At 43.5% G+C, this 19,196-nt stretch overlaps 1 protein-coding gene across 3 annotated transcripts in view; it reads left to right on the forward strand.

The window, feature by feature from the left end:
• ADGRG2 (adhesion G protein-coupled receptor G2) overlaps positions 1–19,196 on the forward strand; it is a 900,557-nt gene that overhangs the window by 495,847 nt on the left and 385,514 nt on the right. For all 3 annotated transcript variants that reach the window (XM_085622206.1, XM_085622207.1, XM_085622208.1), the window contains 2 exons: positions 3,674–3,715; positions 14,634–14,699. In XM_085622206.1, coding sequence (XP_085478332.1) covers positions 3,674–3,715; positions 14,634–14,699 — 108 coding nt within the window. The remainder of the gene's footprint in view (positions 1–3,673; positions 3,716–14,633; positions 14,700–19,196) is intronic.

The raw sequence follows: 19,196 nt of genomic DNA on the forward strand, positions 1-19,196 counted from the left end.
GTGTATTTGGCAAGCGTCTGTATTGTTTGGGTGTGTACTTCGCATGGGGTGTGTATCGGGGAACAAGGAGTGTATGTGTCCGTCATATGTAGTGTTTATATCAGTACGAGTGCACGTATAAAGAGAGTGTGTATGTGTCAGGAGTATGTGTTTTACAAGAAGGTGAGAACCAGGCGTATGGAGGGAGTGGGCCTTTTGTATGACGTGGACTGTTATATTGTGTGTATTTTGGGAATGTAAGTATTTGTTAGGGGTGGTGAGCTTTTAAATCAGCTTAAAAGTAATTTAAGAGAAGAAAAGAGATACACTTTCACTATAAAGACTTTCTTATATATTTTTTACCAACAAATACATTATGAACGCTGATGTGCTGATCACAAACATTTTTCTATAAAAATGTGCCTGTGAAGCATGCATATGGAGACAGGGATATGTGTGTTGTGCTAGGAGTGTCGCTGTGTGCTTTACAAGGAGAAACAGGTGTGTGAATATATGAGGTCATGAGCGGGTATGTTTTACACGTGGTTGTACCTACCACCCCTTACTCTTATTATCATCAACACCATACATTCTTTCATTGGATGGGAGCATGTCTGGAGCGCATATGTATTAGAGCTTTGTGTTGCATGGGGTGTGTGCTCCTGCCTAGACCATGACTTCCAGTTTGTGTAGAGTTGGGAGATCTTGTCAGGAGTGTGTATGTCAGGAGTCACAAGAGTAGAGTGACGGGTCGGGAGTGGTGTGTCTGTAGGAAGTGAATTGTGTGTGTGTTGAGCGTATCATGTGGAGTGAGGGTATCATGGAGTGTTTATGTCATATGTGGTGGCCATCTGTAGTAATCTGCTTCTTTATAGAGTCAGGTATTTGTGCCGTGTGTGGCTTTTGTGTCGGGCTTTAAGAGTGTGTCTCATGCAATGTTTAAACGGTGTGTATCCATCATGTGAGACAGGAATGTCTCAGTTGCATAAAACTGTGTCAGAAGTCAGGAGTGCGTATCGGGCATTGTGGATTGATGGAATGTATCTGTCATACGTGTTGGGTGTGTACATCAGGTGGGACCGTGTATATCAGGTCTGGAGAAGTCTGTTTATCAAAGTATATATCAGTAATGTGTGTTTTTCAAGAGAGTGAAGTTTCAGGAGTATGGAGCCAGGATAATTCTGGTGTCTACGTCACCATACACTATCTCGGTAACTCTACAAGCAGTAGCGGCTGCTACCGGGCAGTAGTGGTGAGGCGGGGAGGGATAAAAAAAGAAAAGGGGAAAAAAAGAAAGACCATGCAGCAATGCACGTGCATTGTAACCTGTGCATGCATAACAAGTGAATGCATGTGAGCACCGAAAGATAGCACACTATACACATGTGAGGGCATACATCGCCCATGGCGTAATCCAGAGGTCGATGTGGGCGGGATCTAATGGGAACGACATTACCCAAAATTTTAATTTTATAACAGTCCCCATACTTTTTGATACAAACTACTCTTCCTAGACAGCAACATCAACCTCGACTTGCATTCAAGATCACAGTTCCCATACATTTTTAGTGCTCTACCGCCGCGTCTCAGTGCAGATCACTTGAATATGGCTTGTGGAAAAGCAGCTTGGCATGTTTATATGGATGCTAACAAAGGCGAGAGGTACCCTCAGCCCCCACGATGGTGAAAGGGCAGAGCTGAGGGAGCTTCTAGAAACTGCAGCTGCCATGTTTTTCCCACTCCTGTGGAATACAGCTGAACTGCACCAAACCACAGCTTAGCTATCAATGTTCTTGTAGCGCCTCGTGATTGATGGCAAAGCATGATCAGTTATTTGCAGCTGTGACTCTATTGGAGTGGCGCAGGGGTCTCTTCTGTACTACACAGCTGTTCACTTGCTGCTTCCAATGCAGCAGGGGCTGAGTGTCAGAATGTGCCCTGGGACAAGCAAGCAACCTTGGGACAAGAAACCCTGCTGCGGACAGATTAGTCTGCTAAAGCTACCAAATGAAAACCTATTTCACACCAAACATGCTAACCTTTGACCCTTGTCTCCTAATGCTAGGGATCTAATGCAGTCGTGGCCGACATGACTCGGGGGGGGGGGTGGTCGCGCGGGGTGTGGATTAAAAAAAAAAAACTTACCATATCGGGTCCTGCGCTGCCTTCACTCCTGGCCGGGTCTCGCACCTGCGTTTTCCTCCTGGAACAGTAAGCAGGCATCCTCCCTCCCGTCCCCTAAGCCAATCACAACAATGCAATGGCAGAGTTGGGATTGGTGCAGACGGCGCCCAGCCGGGCAGCCATGTTCTCTTTGTAGGCTAAATGCAGCCTACAAAGAGAAAATGCAGAGTGTGCATGACTAGTTTGGTCGGCCCCAGAGGGCCGACCAAACAGTAAGGGCCCACAGCATTGGGCAAGCCACTCCTCCTCAAAAGCCCCCAACCAGGCATACCGTTCTGCTTTCTCGCAGCACGAGAAGCAGAAACATAAACTGGTATTTAAAATACAATTTTATGTTTCTGCTTCTCGCACTGCGAGAAAGCAGTGGGGCAACGCTCCTCCGCCCTAATGGAGGAGCCGCCCCTGTCTACAAGTTATTGCATGGGCTGTAGAGAGCATGACTCAGCAAAACGCAGCCTTTCAGCTCCTTGTTTCCAAGCCTTGCTGGTTAGAACTCATACACTAACATGTTTAGTTACTGAACCTGGTGTAAACTGCTTGATTTGTTGAAAATCGGCGCATGTGACCTTTCTGGTGCAAATTCACCACAATGCAGCCTCAGAGTAACAAACGGGCCCAGACCACAGTAGTGTGGCAGACTCCCTCTGGAACTTGTGCAAAGCCCATCTCTCTGGCTCAACTGAATCTTCTATGTCCATGTGTAGATTTATCAGTTGTTTTTCTTAGAGGTTCTCAAAGGTAAAACTACTTTGAATGTTTGCTGGAACCCTGGCCCTTTTTTGGGCCATGCCTAAGCTCTTGTTTCAAAGGAAAAACATATGAATCCTCCTTATGAGCACTGCTATAATGGCTACATGAAAGACATTCCAGTAAAAAGAAATACGGTGGCTCTAATAAGGGGTGATCAATATGTGCTTGATACTCACAACAAGCAGTGGCTAAGGAGAAGGGTTTAAACCGTTTGCCCCAGTCAATGTAGCAATGATAATACCATTTACAAGACTGCCTTAGCTATGTCTTGCTAGACCTAAAAGACAGCAGCTTGAAAGACTGATTTGTTCCTTTAAGTTGGTATTCTGCAGTGCTTAATTTTAACCGGTGGTTTCCGGTGATCGGCACAGGCACTTAATTGTCAACACCGGGAGCAATGACAGCAAGCCACATGTTGATGCTGTTTGTCTACATTTGTAATGAACAAGGCAACAGGTGTTTAATAACTCTACATGCATCAAAAATGATTAATACCTGCTACCCATAGCTACAAAAATAGCTTGGGTGGCAGGTATTAGTCCTTTGTGAGTGTATAAAAAGTCTAAATTGTCATTAGTAGGGCAAAGGGTGGTCCAAGATGCTGTGGTCTCTTGAAAAGAGCCCTAGCACTTGTTTCTCTACAAATTAAGCACTGGTATTATGCTACATATTATCTACCAGCCCGCAGGATTCCTAAATATATTTTAGTAAGAATATATGAAGGCATGTGACTTATAATGCATATCACCTTTTTTTCCAGGTCCGGGTTTTGCCACAATCAGGATGATCTCCCCAACAGCAGGTAGATATTACTAGTTCATACCAATGTGATTTTAGCTTAAGTTAAGTAGCACTGCTGCACCGTGCAGTTTGACGTATCTAAGTTCATCAAAATGGCTTTCTTTTAAATGTATGGACTGATAGTATATATTGGTGCTTACAGTTGAAACCGCTCTGCCTACTGGTATATTTTTGCTTGATTTGCAGGAGTTCATCAAAAGGATATCAATGAGAACATAATGGCAGTTCTTGATTTTTTTTTCAATGAATGCATACATTCAATTTATGTATCTGAACATATTGACCATAGAAAATTACAATGAACTGTTTGGAAAACACCTGTAGCTGCCATGCATAGTCATGCCTACATAGACACAGTCACTGATGTCCTACCTAAGGTTTTCTTAAATTTTCATTAGGTCTCGCTGAGCCCAGCGCATGCGCTGGCTCGGAGAGACATTTTGTATGTGAGTTTTCAAAGTGCTGCTGGCTGGCCTAGCGCTTCCGTTCACGTGACCGTGCACGCGCAAACCGCTAGCCTTCAGCAGCACTTTGAAAACTCGTGCGTCATCGCGATCACTTTCGCTTTCAGAGCGATCGCGATGACGCACGCTTTCAATGCTTGTTTAAGTCGTCGTGTGAATGAATGGGTTTCTTTTCAGCACCTGTTGAGTATATGTGTAAGATTGTGTATTTGTTACAACTACACTGTGAAATAAAGATGTATGGAACTTGGCGACAATGAAAAATAAAAACAATAGGACACCTGTTTCAGGTCCCCCTCAAGGCTTCTTTACTCTCAATGTTCCTTTCAACAGTGCCAATTTCATGCCAAGAGATACCCACTTCAACGTGCTCCTGCCACGCATGTCATTCAGACTCAGTTTCTGTAGGAAGTGTGTTGTTGTGCGAGGTGCCGGTTCGTATTTACTCCCTCCCCTCCTGCGCGTCAGCGTTAGAGTGAAACTTCCCCACGGCTGCTCCTACCTCGGCTGCACCAATACATTGGAAGTTATTGCCCACCTGCCTGCACCACAAACCAAATTCGAAAATGTGGATGCCAGGCAGGGAATCGGTAAGCACACCTCACCTTCTGAGTCCAGCTTTTCCTTCAGTGTCATCTGAGTCCATCTTTTCACTCAATGTCACCTGAGTCCAGCTTTTTAACTCAATGTTACCTACCTGCATTTATCAGACAGCCAGTTACACTGAACTCATGAAATATTGTCCCCAAGTTCTGTATCCAGGCACATTGACTCTCTGTCCCTTTCTCTCTCACTTGCGCGCGCACACACACACACATATATCTATAGATGTATCCCTGACGTGCCTATAGGAACTCCTGCAAACTCATATTTATCTATACAACAGGAGATCCCTGTCTGTGATTATACTAAAAGCTCTCTCAAACAAGCATTGTCATAGCCAATAGATCTCACTTTTGGGACCTTATAAGTATTTAGTTATGCAGCACAATATCCTTGGTGCAACAATATCAACTGTTGCATGGCTAAACACTTATAAGGTCCCAAAGGCAAGACCTATTGGCTATGCCAATGCTTGTTTTGTTTTGTACCAGTAATAAAATCCAAAAGCAGAGCTGATCCTCTCAGGCCTCGAAAAATCTACTGCCCACTCACAAGTAAAATATTATCAGGTTGAGCTATTGTTAGAACCTACTAGTCCCATCTGGCACGTAAACTTAGGCTGGGAAGGAGCAGATGTTCTGTTAATTCAGAACATGAATAAGCAATAGAAATGGCATTACATCTTGTTTTTATCTTGACACATTTGCTTTCTGTTCAAGGAAAGAGGTCAAAAGTCAGTTTGTCTTTGAACTAATTGCTGCTTGGAAAATGAGATTTGTTTTTCTCTCTTAAAAGATTTAGAGAGTTTTGTCATGTGAACTGTCTGAAGATATCAGTTATTTTTCTCTAACACATGACATTTAAATACATAGGCTGTATATTAATATTGCAAATATTTCAAATATATCAAGAATTACAAAAACACATTTTTTGTAATTTAAGAAGTGTGATGCAAAGAGTTATATAGGAGCAAAACATACCAGAACACTTTACTTGGTGATGTGCAAATGACAGATATTTGCAGAAACTTTATTTCCAAATGTTGTTTTATCAGTAAGCCACATGTCAATGGGAAAGTTTGTGGCCATTTCAATGCAAAAATCTGCTGATTGCAAATGTCAGTGTGCAACCACTTCATACTTTAGTTATGTATTTATTAAAACTGATAGTTTTTAGACATGATTTGAGAAACATTCCTTTCCCCCGCCCTGATTAAAATACTGTTAATGAACTAAGAGGGATGTCAGGGGTCATTTGTATCCTAAATGTGGCTAGATTTGTATTATATATGGAAAAAAAGTTTAGTCTATTAAATCAAACAAAAGAGTTTTTGTACAGCAGACATGCAGAACTGGCACATTTGAAGATGCTCTCATATGTGATAATGAAGAAAATGGAGGCTAAACAAATTAAATTATTTGCCCACGATCACATCATTTGAAACCAGTTTATGGGTCAAGAGCATTACAAATAGGTCGAGTAGATTATTTAAGTCGCTAGACCTGGAGGTCTAGTAACATTTGTCTGATTTTTCGAGGCCTGCCTCTCCACTGTATTTCTGGTTCTAAATTCTGCTCCATCCCTGCAATATATAGGACATATCAGAAGGGATTAAACCAATCCATTTGCCAACCAGTCTGAATGAATGGCTAGAGTAACAGAAGGCCAAAAACATGACAGCATTTTGTTGTTTGAAACAAGGATCCCTAACCACAACTCCTCTAACACACGGTCTGGCAAAGAACCAGTGGACTAGAGTCTTATGTAATTTGGGGCATAATTTGCACTACTCCAAGTTTTTATTGTAAATTTAAAAACATACCAGATTTGGATGGATTGCTCCCAGAGGTTATGTACTACACTTCACAAAAAAATCAAATAGGTTTACAGCTCGGCATGGATGATACAGCAATCAAACTGTACATGGAATGATGACTAGGGTAATTGCAGTAAGTGCTGGTGATAGCTCATCCACAGTTCGGGATAATGGGAGGATTTCTACCAATTCAATTCTACTACCAGTTTCAGTAGCAGATCGCTTAGTTCTGATTTGTTTTTACGTACAGGGCAGAGCTAGGTAAGTCATTCACTTTAAAACAGTGAAAAAATGCATAAAGGGTCCATCACAAGTGTGAAAACGCTAATGACCCCACAAGTCTCCAATGTCTAATATGATGCAGTTTTTATTCTTCAAGTAATGTCTAGGCCCCAGGTGCGTGCTGCAGGGTTGAACGTCCCTGACGTTACGTCCACATGAAGTCTTTCTCCTCATTTCATTAGTCTGGCAGGTATGTTCTAATGTACAGAATGCCTGTGTGGCATGTCTCTTGCAGGGGATCTGCCGGATTTAAGTATGTTGCTCACCAACAGCACTGCCATTGCACTACTATTAATTGGTGACAGCTGATTTTATCAGTGGGGTACAGGCCTTTTCACCAAACCTCAGTGTGTAAATTGCCTAGGGATTCTCTCTGGTGTGTTGATACCAGGCTCCCTCAATCGATCTAATTGTACATTGTGTGCATGATATTTATAAGCATATGAGAATTGGTTACTCCTTGGCTGGAGTCACCCCTGCATCTATGACTCCCCTTATGGGTGGCTGGTGCTCTGCAGGGTTTAGTGGGAGCCAATGTAGCAATCTCTCTCTCTCACCCCCACACCCCCTGTGCTGCACCTGTCCTTCCCCTTCCTCTGGAATTCATTGCCAAGCCACATTGAAGTGTTTGGCTTGAATCATTATCCTATGATATGAGCAAGAAATATTTATGTTGCTCACAGGGCCTGGACAGGGACAGTCCCAGCAGGTTATCATGCCGCCTGAGAAGAGCAACATCTGAAGAGAATATTCTCCAGAGGCAAGGAGGGGCTGCACACCTTATACAGACAACATGAGCTGACTGCCCATTTACTGAACCCAGTGCTTTGGGTTGTTGGAGAGAAGTCTGGAACGAAAAACAAAAACTGAAAGCTACAGTTTCAACTGACACTAGACCAGATTTGAGGGAAATATGTTGCTGCTGATGCAGCTAAAAGCAACAGAGAAGGACTGCCCCACTTGTAGAAAAGCTGCTTTATTCAGTTGATTCCCAAATTCAGCTCTAGGGAGTTTGATGTGAGGTAGAAGACTTTGAGCCTGTTGAGACCCAGAGTCTATCAACGCTGCCCAGCCCAACATCCACCTTTCATGTGAGAGTGTGCCTGACAGCAAATCACTGTTGTATCCTATGATCCATTCTTCAAATGTAACTAGGTTACAGAACAGTCAAGAATCCTTTTCCCAAAATGTAAAGCCTCAATACGTTGGCTGTCTTCAAGGAAAGTATCCTTAATTCTCATAGTCAATGGACACTATATTGCTCTATTTATCTGTCTTAACTTTAAAGACAATTTGCCACCATGTTAGGGAATGATGCTAGAATCTTCAACATAAGCAGAGCAATGCCTTCAGTTGGTCACCAATATGAAAGCAGCAACCACCTCCACAGAGATGACTGGTACTAGAAGACTCCTTCTCTGTAAACACCCCTGCATCAGATTTAGCCAATGGCTGTTTATTAAGAGGCTGAGGCGACAGAGTGTGAGCCTCACAGAGATGCTAACACTAACTTAGACAAAGGTTGTAAGAATTTCTAAAATTGCTTAAACTAACTTATGCAAGCAGTTTACTTCTTGTACAAACTTCCCCAACTAATGTTGACCAAAAGAAAACCCCTACCATTCAGCCAGCCGCTCAGTCCAAGATACCCCATTGTTCTACTTTTTAGCATGTTAATTTTAGGTCCATGTGTCAAATCCGCGACAACAAAGTATGCGCCTAATGTCTGAATAAAGGCACATTCAGAGTGTGTGTGGTAAAGCACCTTGAGGCTTGATACAAAGACTATGGCTTCTTTTGTTAGAATAACAAAACCTATACATTTACCTATTAATGATGATATGTATTTGTTTATTTATTTAAAATTCTTCTGTGACATAGCTGCAACAGATCATATGGATACATTGTAACAAACATACCAGAGAAGAGGATTAGTGACCGAACCTGGAGGAACGAGTGAAGAAATATATGGGCATTAAGTTCATGTTTTATGTAAAGAACAGTTGCATACATAGGAAGATGGGCTCTTGGATTGGATGCACTTCATCCTGTGATTTTAAAAATATTCTTGAAACTCGCTCACCTTTCTCCACGACATCTGTAACTCCCGCGCAGCGGATTTTGTCGCTGACACGGGCAAAACAAAGCAGTGTTGGGCTTTTCCTCGCCGTCCTCGGCACCAAGCAGGGACACGCCCCCTTTGACGAGGCCACGCCCACCAGAGCACACTATTTAGGCGCCGCTGAATGCAAGCGACCCTAGCAACACTCGTGTCTCCTGAGGCGGAAGCCGGGAGCTAGGCTAGCGCAATTTTAACCTTGATTGTTACTTCATCCTGTGATTTTAAAAATATTCTTGAAACTCGCTCACCTTTCTCCACGACATCTGTAACTCCCGCGCAGCGGATTTTATCGCTGACACTGGCAAAACAAAGCAGTGTTAGGCTTTTCCTCGCCGTCCTCGGCACCAAGCAGGGACACGCCCCCTTTGACGAGGCCACGTCCTCTTCAATCGTCACTTTCCCCTTATAAGTATGTGCCACTTCCGGACGCGCAGCGGACGGGCGCAGCGGGCGCGCCGTCAGCGCGCCGAAGGCGCGCCAAAGGCAAGCCCGTCTGGGCCCGTCCGGGCCCAGACGGCCTTAGGCCTAGACACTATGCCCGACTCTCAAAGGCGCATAACCTACACCCAAGATACGCTTCGAGCTTGGAACACGAATAAACATCCCCAGTGTAAGTACATCCTTAAGGAAGACACCGCTTTCACGGGCTGCACCCTCTGCAATCCGACAGAGGAAACGGAACACGGCCAAGCACTTCGACTCGGCCTTCTGAACTGCAGGTCTCTTGTAAGACATGCTCATGAGATAAATATCTTCGTCCAGAATTCTATGCTGGACATATTGTTTCTGACAGAGACATGGATGACACCAAACAGTGACTTTGACATGGTTAATGCAGTCCCACCAGGTTATCAAATTTGCTCTTTGAATAGACCAGTCGGCAGAGGCGGCGGGTTAGCAATACTTCACAAAGATTACTTCACTTGCAGAATCGACAGTGGAACTGTCAAAGACTGTGAAAACTGCAACTTCATTTTCCAGATCTCGCCAACAATCTCACTGTCGGGACTACTAGTGTACCGACCGCCAGGCTCACTAGGGGAATTCTCCGGTACTTTGATGGATCACATCACACTAAAAACAATTACTGCCTCCAATTTTCTCCTCCTAGGAGATCTGAATCTGCATTTTTTGGACTCTGCGGATAACACCGCAGCTAACCTACTAGCAGATCTTGCATCAGTTGACCTACATCTTCTGAACTCAAAAGCTACCCATGAGAAAGGCCAGCTTTTGGACCCGATCTTTACAAATATTAGGAACCTCAAAACCCAAGATCCCACCCCCTCCCATGGACAGACCACTTACTGGTCCCCATGTATTGGCACCTCCAAACTACCCCGGCTCTAACACAGAAAACCAGGACACTCGGGAGACGGTGGCACAAGCTGATACCAGAGGAATGGGAAGCTAAGTTAAGAGAATCCACCGCACCTCTCTCCTCGGATCCCAACACGGCGGATAGAGAATTTAACGGTTGGCTCACCCACTCCCTAGACAGCCTTGTCCCACTAACCAGCACCCTTAAACATATCAAAAGGATCAACCCAGCTCCATGGTACACACCTTCCCTGAATGCATTAAGGAAGGAGTGCAAAAGAACCGAACGCACTTGGAGGAAAAATAAGTCTGTGAAGGAAAAAGATGCCTTTCAGTTGTACATGAAAGCGTACAAACTAGCACTTCGTAATGCCAAAAGTGCCTTTTACGAGGAAAAAATAAAGAATTCCTCCTGCTCAGCCAAGGAGACCTTCCTTATCCTTAAAGAGCTCCTCCATGTCCCTGACCCCCCACAAAAACCTATGGACCCCAAAGCAGCGGAAAAAAATGTGTCAATCTAGCTACCTTTTTTGACGAAAAAATTAAAAAAATCCTTGCCTCCCTTCCCGCTGCTAAACCAGACACCACTGGAAAAATTAAGGACCTACCTCCCTTACAGAGGAATTCCTCTGCGAAACCCGATACACCCCAGCTGGCGTTACTCGGCCCGGTCACCATGGAGGAAGTTGCAGCAACATTTGCTTCAATCAAGAGTGGCGCCCCCAGTGACCCAGTACCCATAAGATTTCTCAAAGATATAACTCAAACCGTAGTGCCCCCGCTGACCGCCCTAATCAACACCTCTTTAGTCCAAGGTGAAGTCCCTTCGAGTTGGAAGGAGGCGGTCGTGAAAGGGCTTCTTAAGAAACCATCACTAGACCCTGAGGATCTATCAAATTACAGACCAATCTCTCTCCTCCCTTGGATTGGTAAGGTCGCAGAGAAACTCGTAAATAAAAAACTGTCTCAATTCCTGGAAACCAACCATCTCCTCAAGAACTCACAGACGGGTTTTCGACCAGGTCAGGGCACTGACACCGCTCTCCTCGCAGCAGTGGAGAAGACCAGAGAAATTTTCGATACAGGAGGATCAGTGGCAGTGGTCCTCCTGGATTTGAGCGCGGCATTCGACACTGTCAGCCACCAGGTCTTAACCCAACGCCTAGAAAACATCGGAGTGAAAGATACAGCGCTGAAATGGCTCTCGTCCTTTCTCTACCAACGCTCTTTCCAAGTCTGGGAATGTGAAGGCCGTTCCCCCGCCATCCCCCTCCGGTGTGGTGTGCCACAGGGCTCATCACTAAGCCCCACGTTATTTAACGTGTACATGGCCCCACTGGAGGAGTTGGTCTCCCCATTTGGAGTCACCATCGTCAGTTATGCTGATGACACTCAGCTGGTGGTAACTCTCTCTCACCCCAAGCTAGAGCCTTCCAATCTCCATGACTGCCTCTCCAATATACATCAATGGATGAGCGACTCAGCACTGAAATTAAATGGGCCAAAAACGGAGATCCTTCTCCTAGGTCAAAAAACACTGATTCTACCCCCAAACATCTGGCCCGTCTGTATGGGTGAACCCCCTGCCCCTAAGACGGAAGTTAAGAGTTTGGGAGTATGGTTAGAGAAAGACCTCACCTTCAGAACGCAGGCAAGGAAAACGGCCGGCATCTGTTACGGCCTATTAAGATCATGTAGAAAGGTGCTCTCCCTACTCCCTTTACAGTCCCGACTACTGCTGATCCAAGGCCTAGTTGTGTCCAGGTTGGACTACAGCAACGCCATTTATTTAGGAGCCCCGGAAACCACTCTCCAAATACTACAGAAAACCCAGAATGCCGCTGCCCGGCTGCTCACGAATTCCCCAGCCAGAACATCAGCCAAACCCGCACTGAAAAAACTACACTGGCTTCCGATCAGGGAAAGAGTGAGATTCAAGGCCCTATGCCTGGCTCACAAAGTGCTTCACAACGCGGGCCCACCAATTCTTAACAACTGGATCACACCCTACAGACCGACAAGAGCGCTTCGATCGGACCATGAAAATCTTATTGTGGTTCCCAGGGTAAAAAAGGCCCGCGCAGGAGGTCGCCGCTTCTCAGTCCACACAGCGAAACAATGGAACGCGAGCCCCTTGAATCTTAGATCAGAACCTAACCTCCTGCGCTTCAGGAAATCTCTTAAAACCTTTCTTTTCCCTTAAACTACGCTCACCCCCGTACCTTCTTCTATCAGGACCACGAGGTTTAGCGCTGGGATACTTTTGGGTGACTACGCGCTCTATAAAAACCTAAAATAAAATAAATGAATAAATAAAGAGGAAACGATAGTTAACAGGAAATAAAGTTCAAATGGATACTTCTTGAGTAAGTTTAGGTTTGTTCAGAAAAGGTGTGTGTTTGAAGTCAACCAGGGAGTGTTGCTTTCTTAGAAGGGGTGGGGGTATCTGGTATATGAGGAATGGTTGAAAAATCGAATGCAGTGGTTAACTTTGTAGGCAATGATAATGTAATGAAAATGTATCCCTGGTGGAAACTATCCTATATGCGAGTTTTGGGAAGCGATTTTGTTGTGGCAGAAGAGAAGCTATACAATTTGCAAGGCACTAACTGAAGAGTGTTGAGGTATGTTAAGAGGTTGACGTGGACGTCAGTGAAGTTACCTGTAGAAAACTGCTTCTTCAGCTGAAATAAATTCCATGCTATTTTGGAATTCTTGAGTAGTGTTGGTAACCTGCAACTGATGCAAAATTATTTTTGCATATGAAAATGTCCGCACGTATATAAATTAATTTTGTTCTGTTTTTAGGACAGGCAGATCTGATTATTGTATTTTAATTTTACTGCTTCGTAGCTGTTTCCAATAAGTAAGTAGTGTCCACAAGATGACACAGAGAAAGTCGGTATCCCAGTCTTCTGGATTTCAGTACACTAAGCTGTTGTGAGAGCACTGTATAAATAGATTTTTCTCTCACCAGTATGTTACATATTTAGATGTGGGGTGTTTTGAGCCACGCAACAACCAAAGGAAATGATGGACGGAGTGTTGAACATTGCAAGCACTCACCCCCAGTCAACTGATCTGGGTTTAATCCATCACCGTTCTTTAGCCCACTCTGCCACCCCAGTTCAGACATGGCCATATGCAAATCAGTCTGACCCTGTGCCTCATGGGAACAGTCCAGCCCGAACTGCCAAGCCATGTCTTCCCTGGACCGGAAACAAGCTTCCTAGGACCGGTTTCTGGCATTTCAGCCGTCTTCAGCCAGGCTTGCTTGTTCCCATGAGGCACAGGGTCAGACTGATTTGCATATGGCCATGGCTGAACTGGGGTGGCATAGTGGGCTAAAGAACGGTGATGGATTAAACCCAGATCAGTTGACTGGGGGTGAGTGCTTGCAATGTTCAACACTCCGTCCATCATTTCCTTTGGTTTTTGCTTTGTTCGCCATAAGTTGGCAGGGTATGCTCAGACGTGAGTCCCTTGCTCACTTTGCTGCTGGATTCAAGCAAGCCTGGCTGAAGACGGCTGAAATGCCAGAAACCGGTCCTAGGAAGCTTGTTTCCGGTCCAGGGAAGACATGGCTTGGCAGTTCGGGCTGGACTGTTCCCATGAGGCACAGGGTCAGACTGATTTGCATATGGCCATGTCTGAACTGGGGTGGCAGAGTGGGCTAAAGAACGGTGATGGATTAAACCCAGATCAGTTGACTGGGGGTGAGTGCTTGCAATGTTCAACACTCCGTCCATCATTTCCTTTGGTTTTTGCTGTGTTTTGAGCCACTCCATAAAAGAAGGCAAAAAGGTGCATGCAGCACAAATCCCATCACTTGAAAAAATGTGATTTCCTGAGGCATTAAAATCTGTGTATGGATTCTTCACTGCGTTGCTACATAGTTACTATATTCAAAGAAAAGTAAATCATAGTTTGTAGCTAAACCTGCAGCTAAATTGTCCATGTCTAGAGTTCCATAAAGATGTTTGTGCTAAACCAATCCTGACAAGAACACTGCCATTACATAATAGGAACCAAAGTATTTGAGAACATCACCTTGTGTGGTCTAAAGTGATTTTGTTCACTATATTTTTGCCAATGCTACTAGTGTAGTGTGCAGACAAGACGTAAGTGGTCAGTCCTTGAAGATTGTACATTTAGTATATGTTTATCGAAGTCAAAACACTCAGTCTGTTGAGAGTGATGGATATAGCACTAATCATTTACATTATCCTTGTTCCCCAAAAAAGAAAATCGTTTGCTTAGCCAGAATTGTGCTCATTGCAATAAAACTTACCTGATTGTTTCCTTATAACAGATTTCACCACCATCGTTGAGAACAATACGATAGATGGTATTGCTGCTCCAACTTCTGGCAAACCAAGTGAGTATATATATATATTGTGCCTCTAGATTTGGATCCACTTCTCTACGCTTCAGAGATCCCTCGAATGGTGGCTCCTCCAGCAGTGTCTGTCTATCTATGTAAAATGTGCATAGTTCAAGTTAGACCGCAAGAAGATGTATCCTGACACTTCATTTGACAAATCTATCCGAAGAGGACCTACAAAGAGGGTGGCCTGATGCCCAGAAAGGTCTGTGCTTGATTTGGAGACCGAAAAGTTATGTTTTGAGTTGTTTTTGAAACTGATAAAATCATTTTCCAATCTCAGCATGTACGTAATGTTTTCACAAACCTTTGGAGTGATAACTTGCGAGCATTCAGCCACCTATTCTAGATTTTCTAAACATGGAGACAACCAATATTCTAGATTTTTAAACCTGGGAATAACCAATAGATGTTTGGGCTATGATCCTATGGGTGCTATTTCTTAGATAAACTGTATGATAAGATATTGCTGACAAGCAGGGTCAGGGACATTGTTGTCCTCAAGAATAGATGAGGCAAGATGTCCCTAAACAAGAGAGCATTTCAGAATATTATGAAAAAGTAAGAAAGGACTCAAAAAGTGAGTTTGAGATCAGTATTTTAGATCAACCATGAAGTTCTATTAAAATATAAAGTGCAATACAGAAAGGTGAAATATAAACATCTCAAATCAGTCAAAACGCATAGTAATCAATTGCTGCGTAGGCTCTCTGAGTTGTAAACAAATGCAGCATTAAGCAAAATTTGCAAAACAGATTAAGTTCTAAATGCGCAGCAAATTGACAGAGAAATGGGAGGCATTCCTAGCAGAGACCCAAAAAGATCTAGCTCACTTGCACTAAGAGGGTCTTTTATGATGGATTTCACCTTAGAAAATGATAGAAAATGCAGTGTCAACATGGTGCAAGCAAGAATACCAATATTTCTGCAAATCGTTATAAAATGTCATGTAATTCTCCCCTTCTAGCATTAGCTCACTACCTGACCTAATGTCATCGGGGGTGACAACAATCTTGTTACATGAACAATGAAAAGACTGATGGATGAATGTATTACAGTGTGCGATCAGGAAGAGCCTTGAACGTATCCCAAGGCTTCTCCTGGAGTCTTTCGCGAACAACATGTCATATAAAATAAACAGCGCATACTTTGCTGCATGTGGGGTCAATGTGGGGCATGTGGGTTAATTTGAGCCAGTGGTTTCCGATGCTCGGAACCAGCACTTGATTCTCAACACTGGCACTTGTGACAGCTGCCACAAGGTGACACGGTCTGCCTAATTTGGAGATGACCACAACAACAGGTAGTTATTCATTCAATACACATTAAACATGACTATTACCAGCTGCCCAAGCCATTCTTATTGGTTTGGTGGCCTGAAATAGTCTGAACTGTCAGACTTGTAGGAGTGTGATGGTTAGTAGTTATGTTGTTATTATTGTTGGCAGATTGCAGGGGCAATTTGTAGTGCAAGCTGCAATGGCCTCTTGGCGAAAGCCCTGGCACATTTTATTTACACATTAAGTACTGGGTCAATGAGAATGATGAATATCATGAAACTGCAGCCATTACATTTCAAAGCAGAGTTGAGACATGGATGAGGCATAGTTAGACTAAGCCAGGAGAACTATGTTCTAAAATCACAATTTTTTCAGTTGTAGATAACTGATGTTACTAAGCACATATATATCTATCAGAAAATAACTCCCATAACATTAATATCCTTCTAGGTGCATCTCAAACGAACTGGGATGTCCTATAGCCTCCCAAAGTGCAGGATACAAAGTGGCTAGATTACCTGAGGCTCTTTACAATAAATTGAAGCCAGTGTGCATACAACAAAGAAGGCCTTTCAAACTGCAGCGGCTGCAGGCTTGTATCGCTGAATAGAGGCCACTCAGCCCCCTCTGTGATACCGAATGCATGCCGACTGATTGAGGATAGTCATTTTGAATGAATGGCCAATACCTGTTTTGCAAGAGGCCTTGTCCTCTCAAATCCTTCTATGTAATGGTTGAGGGCCATGCATCCTTACTTTGCACTAATCAACTCTGCCTGCACTTTTAGGGGGCTGCCTGGGGTACCCCTTGAGAATAGGTGCAGCGATACACTGTATTCACCATTAAGTGTAATCTCCAACGTGTGGCATGGGGTTCCCATGAAGACATCAGAAGAACTTTGGGTAACAATGCCACTGTTGCATGGTGCATATGTTCTTTATATAACAAGGTGCAGTATGTGCAACCTATGCTCGGTTGGGAGGGTTGACCCGAGTCTACCAGTGTTTACATTGCATAACTGCAGGACTTCCAACTGGTGAGAGTAGAGGTCCTGATGAACTCTACCATCACTCTTCAAAATAAGCTGGTTTGTCTCCATGTACTGTGCAATGGTTCTCCATCTTTGAGTCCTCTCTTTACCATGCTGTGACACGTAAAAAAAACGCTTTGTGACTGGTTCCATGAGTTTGTTCGCTGCCTCTGCCCAATCACCACAATCGTCTCTAGTCCTCGATGGTAAACAAGAAAAAAGTATTTTATAGGCACTTTGATCAGTGCAGTTCAAAGCTGCATTTCACATGTCAACATAATAAGCACAAAACATGAATGGAAAAACAAGAGCACGACTGATAGGTCCTTTCAGTGCATCTCATCATTCTGGGATCTGGGATTGAAATCACATTTTCCTGTATCTATAGGTGTGTATAAAAAGAATAAAAACATATGGCATCAAGTGTTATAAGTTTTTCTGACACATGGACCTTTCACTGTTATTTGCAGTCAATTTAATTTGATCCTGTGTTCTATTTGTGTTATAAGTTTCTGATATTTTGAAAAGAGTAGGGGTGCCTGGTGGTTTTCTTGAAGAACACATAGGAGGTCATCTTTGATACTTCTAAGTGAACTTTCTGTTCCTCTCATGGGCTTGTTAGTTGCATGATTGTGTTGCTCCATGCACTGTTGTAGTTACTTTGTAAATCCCTTTAGTGGTGTTAGCTCAGGGAATGAATCATAGTTAGAAATTGGCCTCTGGGTTAGCTTCATCAAAAGGTGTGAATCGCTGTCCGTGGTCAGGGACTCATACGTTGAATCAGGGCATATTTAGGAGCTCTGTGATGTCTGGAGACAGTATGTTCATGAATACCTTGATGTAAGATTCTCGAAATCACTCAATATTTATATTGTATATTTTTATCTTATTTGTTGATTTGAATACTTACTTGCTTTTCATAGGCTTGAATGTGGATTAGATTGTTCTCATTGTGTGATATACCTGTGAGACTGAACGTAGAAAGCCTGTTATCTGAAAGTAGCTGTATGTCCACACACCATGACAAATTGATCCAACGGCAGTGCTTCTATATTCCCCAAGAATTCTGCCAAGCGTGTCCAACAATCCATTAATATCCTACTACAAGGATATTGAGGGATATAGTTTGTGTACTCCTGCAGACCACTTCCGTTATGAGGGAGGTATTTCAGTAAATTGAGCAGTGTACAGTCAAACACATGAATATCTTGTGGCCAATCGTGATGCAGTCATTAATTTCCATTTTCCCATCTCTGCCATATTTGACTCTAGGGATGTGATGATGTGGACTAGTTTTATTTGGAGTATTTTATTTTGGGTATAGTACTCTATAGGAAATGTTTCTGTACTGTTTTACACCCTTGATGGGTGCGTTCTTATTGATTTGTGTGCACCTATGCACTAATGGTTTACGCCCTTACAGTGGTGGGCGACCTATTGGGTAGAATGTTGGGAATGGCTGAGCACTGGCTCTCTGGAATCTATGTTGAGCACTGGAAAGTTTTCACTATGTATTTTCACTCCTCTAAAGGGCTGAAATAAGGGCTGAGGATAATTCCCCATGCTGATGTCTCAATACTTTCCCTAACCTCATCTGACATCTCTTTGGGGGCTGGTTATTTGAGCAGTTCTGTTGTTTTTACCTGAGCCATCAGGTTTAGTCTAATATTTTTTTCCTCTTTCTCCCATGTTGCTTTTAGTATCAATTTGCATTTTAATTTCAATTTTTTCTGTGCAGAGATAGATGTTGTAAACCTCAACCATTGGTCCAGTCAATTTATTGTTAGTCATATACATGATGAACAGACATTTACTGGAAAAATTGTAGGTGCTGCTTAGAAAAAAATGTTTATTTAAAAAAAAAAGTTCTGTTGAAGGAACTTTGTGGCTATGATACAAAAGTTAAAAACCCTGCAATTCGCTGGGACAGTGAGCAATTCAACCTTAAGTCCTCCTATGCACTGTTAAAGGCCTCACGCATGATGGCAAAGGTGACATCACAAATGACATTTACTTGACACCCTTATCCTTAGAGCATGGATGTTGCCCCTGTGCCCCGTGCTGTGTGGCTGCGGTGCCTGTCCTTTGGCGAATCCCTTCATTTCAATCCTGGACTCTGCAGCCTAGTCTCCCAACGCAAGTTGAACATGGACTTCAGCCACATACAGTGATCTCTGGTTG

The sequence above is a fragment of the Triturus cristatus genome, chromosome 8, assembly GCF_964204655.1.
Source record: "Triturus cristatus chromosome 8, aTriCri1.1, whole genome shotgun sequence".
NCBI lineage: Eukaryota > Metazoa > Chordata > Amphibia > Caudata > Salamandridae > Triturus > Triturus cristatus.